Below are 13,929 nucleotides of genomic sequence, written 5' to 3' on the forward strand. Positions count from 1 at the left end.
TGCACGACACGCACACGCTCATGTTGCTGTTACAGTGGGGGGGGGGGGGGGGGTTGAAGATTTGTGAACTCATTTACCCCGTACAGCCGGTGTGTGGGGCCGAAAGGGCAAAGTAAAGGCCGCTTGATCCGTTGCTTCATTTTGTCATAAACATGAATTGCGTTGCGTGCCAAACAACAAACACAAAAGCCCTTTTCTTCCACCGGAGCCACATAGTGTGCATGCGGAACGAGTAAAAGAGAGTTAAAATAAAGTGAAACATGTTTACTACCTTTTTTTTCGGTTTGGGTTGATTGTAGGGAGGCGGCTGGGTCACTCTTTTTTGCCCGCACGAAAGTGCACACTATCTCACCGCTCGAGGATGCAAAAGGGGCAATAAAAATGTTACGATCGTGAGATGTAAATGAGCAACAGCGGAGCTCGATTCATTCAAGGTTTGATTGGGCGGTGTTTTTCGGCCATGCCCGGGTGTGTGTGTGTTTGCTTGGTAAATGTATTCCAAAATCGATTAATTAATTTTCCTTTTTTTGTGGTCTCCGTTTCGATATAGTTTTATCGCGGAAATGTATCCCAAATCTTACCTATCGGTTGTTGCATATCGATAAGTCTGTAAAGTGATGCCTAATTTGCTGTATTTAAAATATCAACCCTGCTGCACCATTTTATGTGGGTTTTGTGCTTGTCTATTGAAAGCTCATGTGGCTTCAGTGCAGTAAAGAAGTTAAAATTGAAATCTGTACGTATTGTTGCCTTCTATTCATACAAAAAAGACACATTTTTGAAGCATTTTTCGTTTCAAAGCTCATCAAAATCACAATTCAAGCTGATCATGTTATTTATTATTTTCCTATAGTTAAACCAATTTCAGAATTGCTCTCATGTAATTACATAAAAAGCGCGCTACATTGCATGGAATAATGAAAAGCTTTTAATACAGTACAAACGTTTAAATAGAATTAAATGAAGCCTGTATTAAGGAAACCATTTGCTCATGGGTTTGAGTGTCAACTCACCGAATTGATCCCAAAATTCTTCTGAAGCATCGATGAGGACCTAAATGTTATTTCCAAACATTCTCTCCAAAAACATTCCAATTTGTTTGATCACTTTAGAGTGCTGTGTGGTTAGCTTGTTTCTTCTTCTTTTTTCTACATGTCATTCTACAAATACTCATCTGGCCAACCACCGCCAATCGAACCCACCGTTCAATGTGTTTCGGAGAAGTCAATCAGCCAAGAATTCGAGGGATTTCGGTTTTGGGGTCGGTTGCTGGATGAAGCTTCCTGGAAGCAATTAGTCGCATCTTAATTAATTCAAAGCGCAACCATTTTTGTTCGTTTTTTTTCTTTTCTGGTAACCATCACGCTTAAAGCAAAATACACACACACATTTACCTGCTCCCATAAACAGCGAACCTAACCGATTGGGAAGCGATAAGATCGTAGTTTCAATTTAAATTTTAAAAAGCACCTTTTGTATTTTATATTTAAATTTATTGCTCCGGTGTTTGTGTGTGTGTGTGATTTTGATGGCCTCTCAATAGCGCTCTTCCGGAGATGCGCTTCGATCGATAATAATCGATTTGTCATTTGCTAATCATCCTGCTGTATGCATCCGCTCCTTCTTTGGGCGGGTCGTCCACCAGCTCGTAACTTTCCGCACTTTACGCTCATTGCTCAGTGCCGACTTATCGAACGATCAATAATTCTCTCTTAAGCACCCACCCAGTACAGCGATGGCGGCAATTGTTATTGGAACGGTTTTATCTGCGCCTCAAATCATTCATACGGCACGCACCGCGCCAGCATGTAAAACAACGCTTCAACGCGCAGGAGGTGTTTTTAATGAGACGTCTACGTACGCCTGGGTGTCCGAGCTCCCTCACGTACTACATCACGCAAAGACGGGATCGGCACGCAAAAGGCTGCCGAGGCGCCCGGATGAGCACTGCACACCGCCTTGCCAAGCTCTTGCCCATTAACGCCCCATGGGTGCGCACAAACCGGTGACTGTCGGCAATTTCAATAAAGCACCCGTACCCGGGCCCGGGCCGATCAATGCCGGAATCGTAATAACGTCATTAAAAGAGTAAGCGAGCCTGCGCCTAATATTATTCTTCCCCGGGTGCGGAGGTAATAGACACAACACCGTAAAAGGGGGGTGATATTAATTTCATAATTTTATCGTTCGATCTTTGTGTCCCTCTCTACGCGAAAGGGGTTCGTGTCTTTGGGATCCAACAAATGCTGGGATCGATCATCAGCGGTAGATGTAGAGCCTAAACTGTGTTAAGCGCCGTTTTTTTTTATTTTCTTCATCTAGTAATCGCTAGCTACAGAGATTGTTGTATTTAGCTTTAGTGGAATCGAGCTCGAATATTGCGATCGAGTCTTTTTATAACTTTTCTTCCCTTAGTGATTGGATTGGAGGTTTTTTTATGAGCCGCTTGTTGGACCAGACGGTGCAAATGAGAACTCTCTTGTCCTTAGTTCCCGGGGAATAGAAAACGGGCCTTTGCTATCATAAAAAAATTGCTCTCTATTCCATGCTACGGCGGTGTCTAGGGAATATTAGATCCCAGAAATAGAGAAAAAACCTCATTCTCACGCACTGTGTGATGATCGCTTCGATGAGGCGATGTTTGATGAGCGAAGGTTTGCTGTACAAAACTTTTTTGGCTGGAACGAAGTTTAGCTCCGTTTTGCGTCCAGAACTGCTTTATTTCTTTCCCCGATCTTGCCAAAGTTTTGGTTTACGATCGATCCCGAGATCCCGAATTTACGAGCCAATAGATTCCCAATGTAGCTTCAAACTGCAATCTTGGTTTCAATCACGGCGTTCGAACTTTTGTTCCTCGCCACCATCAAACCCCAGCCAAATGCCGAAAACGGCTTTGCTCCACACTAAAACACCGGCCCCAACCCCAGGTCCCAGGGATCGTAAATTAATTTGAAGCATAAAACACAAACCATATTCCGCCTTTTCGTCGGCTGCTACCCGTGAGAGCCGTTGTTTTGCTAGCTGGCCAGCGCGTTCCGGCGAACACTTTATGGGATGGCGTTTGGAAGTTTTGATTTTGATGGTGGTTTCTTTCAAATAAAAAACAAAAAAGGCGACCACGACAGGAGTGAAAATAAAATCTAAACACAACTTGCTCTTCCTCCTCCACATCCACTGGTTACTGGTGGGGGAATTTATAGGTAAAAGAATATCGATAAAACTACCTAATAACGACGATGTGGATGATGATGCTGATACTGATGATGATGAGGGGGTGATGATTACGATACGGCTTGGCACAGCAGACGACGCATTGTTTCGGGCGACTGCTGCCGCTTGATGGTTATTCCGTAAGCTTATTAGAATATTTATACGGTCATAAAAGATCGGCGGCACCAGGAGCGGGACACTGCTCACAGTCCGACAGCTTATAGAGACACACCACCGGGATTGTTTCGGGTGAGATGTTTCGATGTTCCACCCGGCCCGGTGCTAGTGATAGAAAATTAAAAGATTACAAAGTATTAGCGCAATCAGTGTTGCATATTAGGCTTTTGTTCATCTTCACGATCGCTGTGAAAGATAGATAAGAAGTGGGGTTTGTGTTGTTTTTTTAATTATCACTTCATTAACTCTTTGTGCAAGTGTTAAATTGTTTTTGATTTCTCTTCTCTTGAAATAATAATAAAGAAAATTAAATTCAAAACATGAAAAAAGATAAAGCTTAAAGCTTTTAGATAGTTTAAAGAAATGAGCAAAGGTTTTTGAAACAAAGCTTTAATTAAGAACAAAGAGCACAATCAATAAATAAGTACACGAGAAACAACGAAAGACTCCGTCGATATAGTAACAATCAGTAAAGTAAATAACTACAGAAGAAAAACATAAAAACATATGAAAAACAATAACCCAAATGTGTAGAGGAACACACAATATAGTGCAACAAATAGGCCAAATTTTGTTTGATGCAGTGTTCGTTCTTAGCTCAAATTTTAAAATTATATCCAATTAAAATGCATGAAGGATGCTCGTTTCTTCCCAAATATGATACGCTATGAGTAATTCCAAGAAACTGTCCTTCATTTTTCGGGCAAATTTTGTTCAAAACGTATCACATGCTTGGTGCATCAATCATATCTTTTGCCCGCGGCCTAATCGCACTCGGTAACAAATCATAACAGAAGGTTAGACAAGATTTAATGCAAATATACCGAAAACTAAGGATAACAACACAAAAAAATAGATCCAGATTCCACTGATAAGAGCTCCTTTACAGCTGATGTACAGAAGAAGCAAAAACCAGTATGCTCCCTATCATTGGGCAGTGATCGGTATAATAAAATTGTTTGCCAAATTTTTCATCCTCACCTTTGCTGGCGACACCGTGTTGCCCCACCACCGATAAATCCATCTCAAAACCCGAAAACAAACCGACAGACGGAAAAAAGACACCCCATAAAAAAGGACCGTGTGTGTGACCGGTGACTGAGCCTAAATTCCTGTGCAACACTTAGTGCCACCGTACGCGCGCCTGTGTGTGTGTGTGTGTGGGGTGGCCCATTAAATCCGTTTCCACCAGCAGGCAACAGCTGGCTGGTGTAAGTTTCACGGCACTTTCCGTCCTGCGCCTGGGAAAGGTTTTAGTTGGGCTGATTTATGTGCTACCATTTTACGCCCGACCAGCGTGCCCGACCAGCTAAGCGAACGGGATCTATAAATCGCTGGTTAATACACACCCAGCGGCTCGCAGCACACCCAGAAGCCCCCTGGCAAGCAGGGAGCGCACGAACAAAAAACAACAACGGGTAAATTAGACGGATAAGAAACACAGATATCAATTTAGATAGTGCGCCGGTGCGACGGACGGTGCTTTGCGCAGTTTAATTTATTCGAATTCATTAGGCCACCAGGCCTCCTTTTTCAGCGGGCGTCTGTTGTTTCGGCAGCGAAGTTTTAGCTTTTCGGCCATTCGATTTGAGTGTGAGAAAAGGAATGCCCGGGGAGGGTGACAGATTATTTGGGGAAAAATGCCTAATAAACACCCGTTTTTTTTTTTAAAGCAAGCGTGGAGGTGGTCGCTACTCTTGATAAGAGCGAAGCTTTGGAGCATTTACGGGTGTACGGCATATATATCTTCGCCTCCGTAGAAGCTTCCCAAAAATGTTCCAAAATCCGGAGGCACTCTCGTCGCAAATTGCTTTATCGAGATAAATTTATTCTCCCGGCTGAGCTTCAACTGCGAACGATTGATGGGGCAAAGGGTGGGAGTAAAAGAAGGATTGAGAGGGGCCTATACTAAGCACCCAAGGGGGGGAAGGTAAAAACAAACATGTATTAAATCAACACACCCCCAAAAACCCCTTGGCCGCACCTAGGAGACAAGGTGTGGGACATAATGCCGCGCGAGCTCATTAGCTCATGATTCGCTCTGGATGCTGGAGTACGGTGGGTGAAATACGGGCGCGAGAATGTTGAACAACACCACACGCCGGCTTGGCACCACCGGCTTGCTGTGTCAAAGTGCGATCGATTTAGTATATTTCGAACCGGTTTGCACAAAACCAGGGTTTCGATAACAGCGTGCTGCTGAGCGCGCGAGCGCGCGCGCCATCCATCCGTTGCCGGCCACCGAGAGCCGGTTAAATGGTAATTATCTAACGGAAGGTGGCAGCCTCGGCAGCAGCAGCGGGAACCGGTTCCGGAACGTTTCGCGTTCGGTTTGCTGGGCTCTATTTGGGCAAGAACGGGGGGTGGCTGTGTACAGACAACCCGGGCCGGAGAAGGTACAAACTAATTAGTCCGATCGAGAATCGATAGACATGTCATCGCACACCGGTAATGAATCGATCCGTCAAAAACCACCCACCGTGGAGGATGTGTTGCCTGTGTGCTTTTTTTTTTATTTTTGCCTCTTTGCACGATTGACGCGACAAATGGCACCCAGGTTGGTGGGGTGGTCTTAAATGGCTCGCCCCGGCTCGAACTGAATCCGAGCAGAATTAAATGAGAAAAGTCGGTGGTGGCTCCGATCGTTGTAACGGGGTGGTGGGGGAAATAGTAACTGTTGAGAGGTTTGGGAATTAACAGATACCGTGAGCGAGGGAGTTGCCGTTTTAGAATCACTGTACCGTTTGCTAGTCTAGTAGCACATGCACGCGCGGTGATAGTTTGCTAATGATTGTCAATTTTTCTCTCTCTATTTTCGTCCGGTAGGTCTTGTGAGACATTGAGTGGAAAGGCTTACGCTACTAGGCGATAAGACAAATCGTAGTACTAAGCCAACATCATTATTAGCTTTGCCCAGGTGGTCTAGTCTGGGTCTAGATGCTACAATGAGAGGGTTTGTGGGGTTGTTCAAGCCTTTTAATATTGCCTCCAATTAATATTGATGTTGTAAGTGTTCGAATCGAATTTGATTATTTAACGCTTTTTTTAAATACGACTAATGTTTAAATAGGAAAAAAAGGTTTGAACACTTCTTTGAATTTCATACAACATAAAGATGATATGTGTATTAAGTAACTTGATTTTAATCAAGAGCAAATGTATTTCATTTGACATGGATAAAACCAAAAAATTTGTGTTATACGTTTTTATCTGATTAAAAACTAACTTTCATACTTTATCAAAGACAGAAAAAGGGTTAATAAGAATAGTCAGTATATATTGATTAAAAAACCTATTCAAAATCCAATCATCACACACAAAAATTCCAATTTCTATTTTTGTACACTTTAAAATGAAAGAATATGCAAATAAGAATGAGACCATTTTAATACAAAATAATATGCGACATAAATGCTCAATATTTAAAGAAAAATCTAAGATTTCTTCAACGTTAAATACAAATTTGGAAATATGACAGTATTTAATCAGAGTGCCTTAATAGTGTGCAATCTGCAATCTGATAAGAAACAAATTCAAATTTCAAGAGAACATTTGAGTACTTGTTTTTGATACTATGTATGAAGGGCACAAAGAGGAAATTGAAACCATAATACAGGTTTATATTGGAGTTGCCAATCGAAAAAAAGTGTTAAAATTATCCTAAAAAAATCAAATGTTTTATTTAACAATTTTAATGTGTAATCATCGATTCTTTTAAAAATGTATTTAATATAGATTGCTTTTTTTCGATTGGCAACTCCAATATAAACCTGTATTATGGTTTCAATTTCCTGTTTGTGCCCTTCATACATAGTACCAAAAACAAGTACTCTAATGTTCTCTTGAAATTCGAATGTGTTTCTTATCAGATTGCTAGGAATTATGTTACACAAATTCAAAGAGCCGGTAGCTATTGAAGCTAATTCCGCCTTCCGCTCGTTTACTACTTTCAAATACCCCCGAAAAACCCATAAAATACTCTTTTTATGACCCGTTTCATGTTCTAGTCCGTGCTGCTGCTGCTGCTGCTCATTCCCGATTTCCCGATTCCGATTAGTTCCCTTTCTTCTTCTGGTTCGGTTTTATTTTATTTTTTTCATTTCACTTAATGCACCGGTGGCGACAGATCAAAAGCATCACCCGTTTTTACGTATTGATTAAAACAATATTATTAACCGGCTGCTGGTGTCTTGGCTGTTGCGGCCCCAGCAAAAGGTCCATCGGAAGCCGGACCTCACAGCGCGCGGTCTGATAAGATAGCGTCGGGGAGTTTTTTTGTGTTTTTTTTTTCTTCTCCCGGACAAAGCTGTTTGAAATGATACTGCGTGCGTGTGGTGTGGTATTCGGTTTCGGTCCTTTGTAAATGTATTTTTTACGCTCGATTTTTTTGGTGTTTTGTTTTACACTAGAACACTTCCTCCTGTGCACTGTGTGTGGGGCGAGTTTTTGTGTTTTTTTTTTGGTTTCTTGCCCATTCAATCGAAAGCCAAACCTTACACAAATTAAGAGAAAATGAAATAAAAGCACTTGATTGCTGCATTTCTTTCGCTCTCCCTCGGCCAGCAAACCAACTACTAAATTGATACGTTTTATTTCATCTGTCAATGTGGCCAGCCTCTCGACCACGGTAGGCAGCGGCGGGAAGCATGGACATTTCAAATTGACTAAGAAGTAAAATGAGTGAATGAACGTTTGAGGGAAAAAAAGAAATGGTCACAAGGCCTACTCGAAACAGACGTAAAGCCCACCCGGAATTTCAACCCCCTGCAACGTGGTCGGATTGTGCACTTTCCGTTTCGGAAGATTAAGACAATTCGGTGCGTCCGTGTGCATGGTTTAGTTCGATTTGTCACCGCACAAACGTTGCCTGGCTGGCTGGCGGGCGAAAGAAAACAGGGAACTGTTAATTAATCCATCGTAAAACTTCGTATTCCAGTTTGGTGCGTTCCTTGCGCGCACGTCCTTGCTTTTACGACATTTTTATGCGCGTTGCTTTGCCTTTTCTCCGGGCCCCGCGATCCGGGAAACCCCGCGACTTGGGTGCTGGGTGATTGTTGGGGAGGAAATTTTTGCACAAATACGTTTCTTTTTTGTTATTGCCATAGAATTTTATCGTTTCGATTATCTCTCTCTCCTCCGCTAGATAGCGGATTCGATCGGGATCGTTAAAAGCCAAAGCCCGAAGGTGGGAACCGCTCATAATCCGTAGACTGTTGGCAGACCACACCAGTCTTTCTCTTTATTTCGTTTTTTTTTCACCCGGACCGCAAAGAGCTTTTCATGTTTTCAATTTAGCTCCACCGGGAAGATAATGCAAAGATCGAGAGCCTTAATCGAACACAAAATGGTCATCAACTCTCCAAAAAAACAATCCAATCATCTCTGCTGCTTTGCGGGAGCTTCTTCTTCTGTACCCCACTCCGGCCGCTAATTTGTCACTTCCCAGTTGAGTTGTAGCTACGGCCCAATCTCGGAAAGTCTACTCATAATAATTACCCCCACATTGCCATTGCCACTTCCGGAGCACATTCCACAGCTTCCGGGAGATTTTTGAAGACACGGGACAAAATATTGTGACCACCTGCTCGCTCGTGATCGTGAACTGGAAACATTAACGGACGATAAATCGTTCTCCATTTCGACAACGGACACACAAGCCCGCCCAAGATGATTATTGACCGCAGCGGATCGGCCCCGAATCCAAAACCAGCAAAGGTTAACTAGAAAAGCTTACCCAAATTATCCCCCTGGGGAAAAGACCTTACCAGGGCGGCGTACCGATTTCGGGGAAAAGAAAGTCACAGGAGGCGTGCGCACCCAATTCACCTAAAACAATCAAACGGTTAGCCCTGCTGGTCGACGGAAAGGAAGTTCCACGTGATTAAAATGGCGTCAAAAAAAAAAACAAACAAAAAAAAGGTTGAACCATGAGAAAGCGCACGCCGGGTGAGGAGGTGCAGGATGCTGTGAAATTATGATTTCAAACCTTCTTCCCCAACGGTGGTGGTCCCTTTTGGTTGGTGAGAAACAGATATCGGGCTCACGCGTTTTGCGCGAGACGGTGCAGTGCGCAGACTTCAACGGTACGGCGACGACCCAAGGCGGACGACGAACGTTATTAATGTCTCGCGCATCCCTACTTCCCCCAATTCTTCCCCAATTTCCTTCCAGCCAGGCAGGTTGGTTCTTCGCGCAACATCACGAAGAACATTTTACTTCGAGTCTTCTACCTGCCCTGTCTTTCTTCCTTTCCTTTGCCAGGCCCTCCCTTTTGCGAGGAAGCGCTTTTGGCGTTGGACCACCAGATTATGGGGTGGTCGTACCGAGCCGCTCTCTCAACGAGCTCATTTATACTCGATGGGGTGGCCTCCGCTGTGGGGGAAAGGTTGGACTTTCTAAGTTATACTCTACCCCTCGTTTTGCTCCCACCCACCCCCCTAACAGGCAGCATGCACTTTTGCAGACACGAAAACCGATTACGTTGACTTTTGGCCCTCCGGCAGGGTTTGGACCCAAGCACACTGGAGCTCTCGAGAGCCCCTCGAGAGTTGGCGTGCTTCCAATGGGTGGCCCAAAAGTGGGGTGTTTCATGTTCGACCCCCCTCCTTCAGCACGCACACACACACACAGAAAGGGGGCGTGGTATGTGTAAGTCAGTATGTGTGCGTGTGTGTGTCTGTGGTTTTTTACTTCATTTTTGTGCTGCACTTGAAGTTCGAAAATGACGGTGCGAATGGCGAATGGCAGTTTCGCCGCGCTTGATTATCCCTCCATCCCTCCCTCGGTTTGCTTCCCCAGCGCCAACCGACCAATTAATGAATCTCGAGTGGAAATATGATCGAGAAATGGTTGGGACAAGGTGGCCGCGTTGGGCAGGAAACCTCAAAACGACTAAATTATCGACCAGCAACAACCACCGAAAAAGAAGCACAAAACACCCAAAGCAAGCTACACGTTCACCGACAACGACACGAACCGCGGCGGCTAGGGGTGGCGAAATTATTTCGACGACGCGATCATCGCGCACAATCTTCCTGGGGGGGTTTTCTCCTGTTTTTGTGTTTTTCTTCATCCAGCTCGCCCACAAACGGGAACGGTTTTACGAGAGGAGGAAGTTTCGAATGAGCTTTAGATGGAAAAATTAACAAGATAATGCGAACAGCAAACCACACACACACACACACTCCCATCTGGCGCGCTTGTACTGGGCTTGTGGAGAGTGTACTGGCCCGCGCGCGCTTGAACTTTTGGTCCGGCTGGCGTCTTGGCGCGCCAGTGGAGTATGATTATTTAATCATTATTTCTGAGGTCTGCTTGTCTGCCGTCGTGAATGGTGTGCAGCGGTTGGACGAAGGAGCGTTTTGCTCTGTAAGACGCTGTGTGTGCTTGAGTGTGTGTGTGTAGGATGCCTTAATGAAATGATGATTGGGACCTCCGGGAGTTTCGTTCGGTGTTTTCGTCGTTGTCGAACGAATTCGTGAGCAGTTTTTTAGGGGAAGGGTGAGCTGGTGGGAAGCAGATCGGAACAGCAAGATTGATAACAATCTGCTGGAGGAAGCAGAAGGAGTAGCCGTGGTGTTTCGTGTACGTGTTGAGGTGGTGACAGTGATCGAGGATGGAGGTAAACGTTATATCTTCATCAGGCGAATGATCAACCATTTTGGTGCCACTTAGCCACTGGTGACGAGGATGGCGTTGAGGCTTGGGGTAGACTTCAATTGCAGTGTAAGACTGGAAAAGATCTTTTGGAGTTGGGCATAAAGGAGATTTGATTGGAGATAATTTGTTCATATCTGATACCTTTGACGACAGCAGTTTGCAAAGATCTGCTAAATCCAATAAGTTTGATTACGAGCTTGCAGTTTACAAAACATATTCTATCGTTTTGAGATCATTCTATTGCATACGGAATTTCAATAATATACAAAACACTATATATGAACAGAATATCAAATCAAACATCTTAATTACATAAATACTTCAATGAAGAAGTACTCATTTGGAACAACATAAGTGCATTGAAAGTCATTTAAGCTATCTCTACTGCATCTTACTTTGATTTAGATGTCAATTGATGACATCTTTCGCAAATTAAATTTGCTCGTCTGTCCTCCAAATCATGCCTTCTTCTCCTCAGCTCAGCATTGGAAAGGGTGCGAATTTTTATCTCGCACCAGCATCGTAAGTCCGGTAGCAACCTTTGCGTCTCATTAGCCCGTCACCCTGATGATGTGCCCAAACTAATGACCTACCTAACACGTATCCCCGCACACACACACAAACACTTGGTAAGGTGGTAAAACAAACAACCTGCTACTGGTGATGGTAAGCTTGCGTTGTTTTGTGGTCAGTTTAAATTCTTCCTCAACGACACAGGCTCGTTAGATGAATGAGCTTGCAAATCCTGCCACACAGCATCCAGTAGCTGATGCAAACAAATGAGCAGATTTAGCGAACAGGCCAACGACGACAACGACGACAGACCGGGCCCAAGGTGGGGGCTATAAAGAAACGAATCTAATTAATCAAGTAATGGAATTAATGAGCTACCTTCCTTGGGCTGGAGGTGTTGTTTGCCCGTTTTAGGATGGTGTGAAAAGCCGGCACAACCAACCACCGGATGCTTCCGCGCTGGGCCGTATAGTGATCGCTCAATGAATGAGCTTTTGTTTCATTGCCCACTAAAAAGGGAGTTCTGGCTAGAGCTTAGAAAAAGGCAGACGAAAAACAAATGAAAACTATGTTTCGAGAAAAAAAAAACTAATCCAGCTTCTCATTGACCTCGTTAGGCAAAAAACAGGTGGAGAAAGATTTTAATAGCCTTCGGTCGGTCTTCCGGTACACCTGCTTCACACCGTATGCTGCGTGTGTGGTCCCGCTAGCTTAAGTATCTTTTATTCAACCGTCTTGTTACCACCGGATCCACTTCCTAACGAGAGCCATCAGTTTGTTGGCTTTATGGCAGCTATTTTGTTTACTGCCTGCAACAACTTTTCGGCCATTGTTATCATCTTCTGATTCGCTTCAAACTCATCTTTGCCTGGCTGGAGAGCGACGTGGATAAAGAAACTCCGGAAGAAGTAGTAAAAATGTTGGAGTCTTTTTTCTATTCATCGCTGAATTGTTGGGGTTTATTTAGGCTCTGAACAGCCATTTTGTGACAGTTTAATATTTTATACATTATTTTTACGATTCACTAATAAAAGCCACGCGGCAATTATAATGAGAAAGCGTCCCAGTCCCAGATCAATAACAATAACAATTTCGTCAGCAAAAATTGACGTCATTATGGGTCACAGTTTCACTAACCTTGCTTCTTTCTTTTCCAACCCTTTCTCCTACTTACAGACAATCCTGAATTCGATGCACAAGTACCAGCCTAGATTTCATTTAGTTCGAGCGAACGATATACTGAAACTACCGTACTCGACGTTTCGTACCTACGTGTTTAAGGAAACCGAATTCATAGCCGTAACTGCATATCAAAATGAAAAAGTAAGTAAATTGCTTGCAGCAATAATAGAATGAGCCCTTTTTTCTAACCGATATTTGTTTTTTCCCATTTGCAGATAACGCAATTGAAAATAGATAATAATCCTTTTGCGAAAGGATTTCGTGATACTGGTGCCGGTAAACGAGAAAAGAAGTAAGTAGTTTATTTTAAATACTTTTTGCACTTTGAATGGTGATATGACGATATGCTCACACATTAAAAGGAGTTCCTAACAGAAGAGCGCAGTTTATAACACTAACAAAACACTGAGGAACACTCTGGAAACATTTGTTTGAATTTACAATGCATAGAGAAGCAGTACGAAAAACAACAAATGTCTATTGAATTTGATCAGGAGAATGCCCATAGATAGAATGGAAATTGCAATTTAATGTAGTATCCCCCTTTAAAACCATTCTTCCCGGAGAGGAAACGCTCTCACTAAGCCTGAGATGAATATTGAAGATTTGTATAGAAGCAAAAGACCCTATTTCAGCAATATTCCGACGAACAAACAGACAAAAGGTCAAGCTCGTTCCAGTAACGTTGGGGGAGAAGCCTGAACGTCAATAATGTTTTATCCCCGAGCAGAAGGTTGATTTGTTTGTGCTGACATCCTGACAGGATATCGCTTTACTTCCTTCCTGTCTTACATGCTTGCTTACATTGATTCGATTGATCCAGGATCGGCATACAATCCAATGCCTTGCTGTGATTGTGTGGTGTGAATTTTTTGAGGAAGGAAAGCGCCCTGGATAGTCCCACAGGATAGTGCACTTTGTGTGAAAATCAATTACCATCTCCCTTTTGGTTGCAGTATCCAGTGCACAGGCTCGAAATGAACGTGTTTACAGAAGTTAAGTCAGCATCCCGCCGCATCGAGTCTATCTCTAGACAAGTCTAATACAATTTGTAACGTGATAGAGATGGATTTGCAAGAAGCTTGTGTGTAAATTTGAAATACCAAGCAAACATGGAACACGATACCGATCAGAGTTTCGGGCCGTGTTGATGCAATGGCAAACAATTGCAATCGGATGCAGAGTATG

The 13,929-nt window shown here is 43.4% G+C and overlaps 1 protein-coding gene across 4 annotated transcripts in view; it reads left to right on the forward strand.

Annotated features, from left to right (window-relative positions):
• LOC120902272 (optomotor-blind protein-like) overlaps positions 1–13,929 on the forward strand; it is a 132,252-nt gene that overhangs the window by 101,587 nt on the left and 16,736 nt on the right. For all 4 annotated transcript variants that reach the window (XM_040310881.1, XM_040310879.1, XM_040310882.1 and 1 more), the window contains 2 exons: positions 12,736–12,882; positions 12,957–13,033. In XM_040310881.1, the coding sequence (XP_040166815.1) occupies positions 12,736–12,882; positions 12,957–13,033 (224 nt within the window). The remainder of the gene's footprint in view (positions 1–12,735; positions 12,883–12,956; positions 13,034–13,929) is intronic.

This window comes from Anopheles arabiensis, chromosome 3, assembly GCF_016920715.1.
Source record: "Anopheles arabiensis isolate DONGOLA chromosome 3, AaraD3, whole genome shotgun sequence".
Lineage (NCBI taxonomy): Eukaryota > Metazoa > Arthropoda > Insecta > Diptera > Culicidae > Anopheles > Anopheles arabiensis.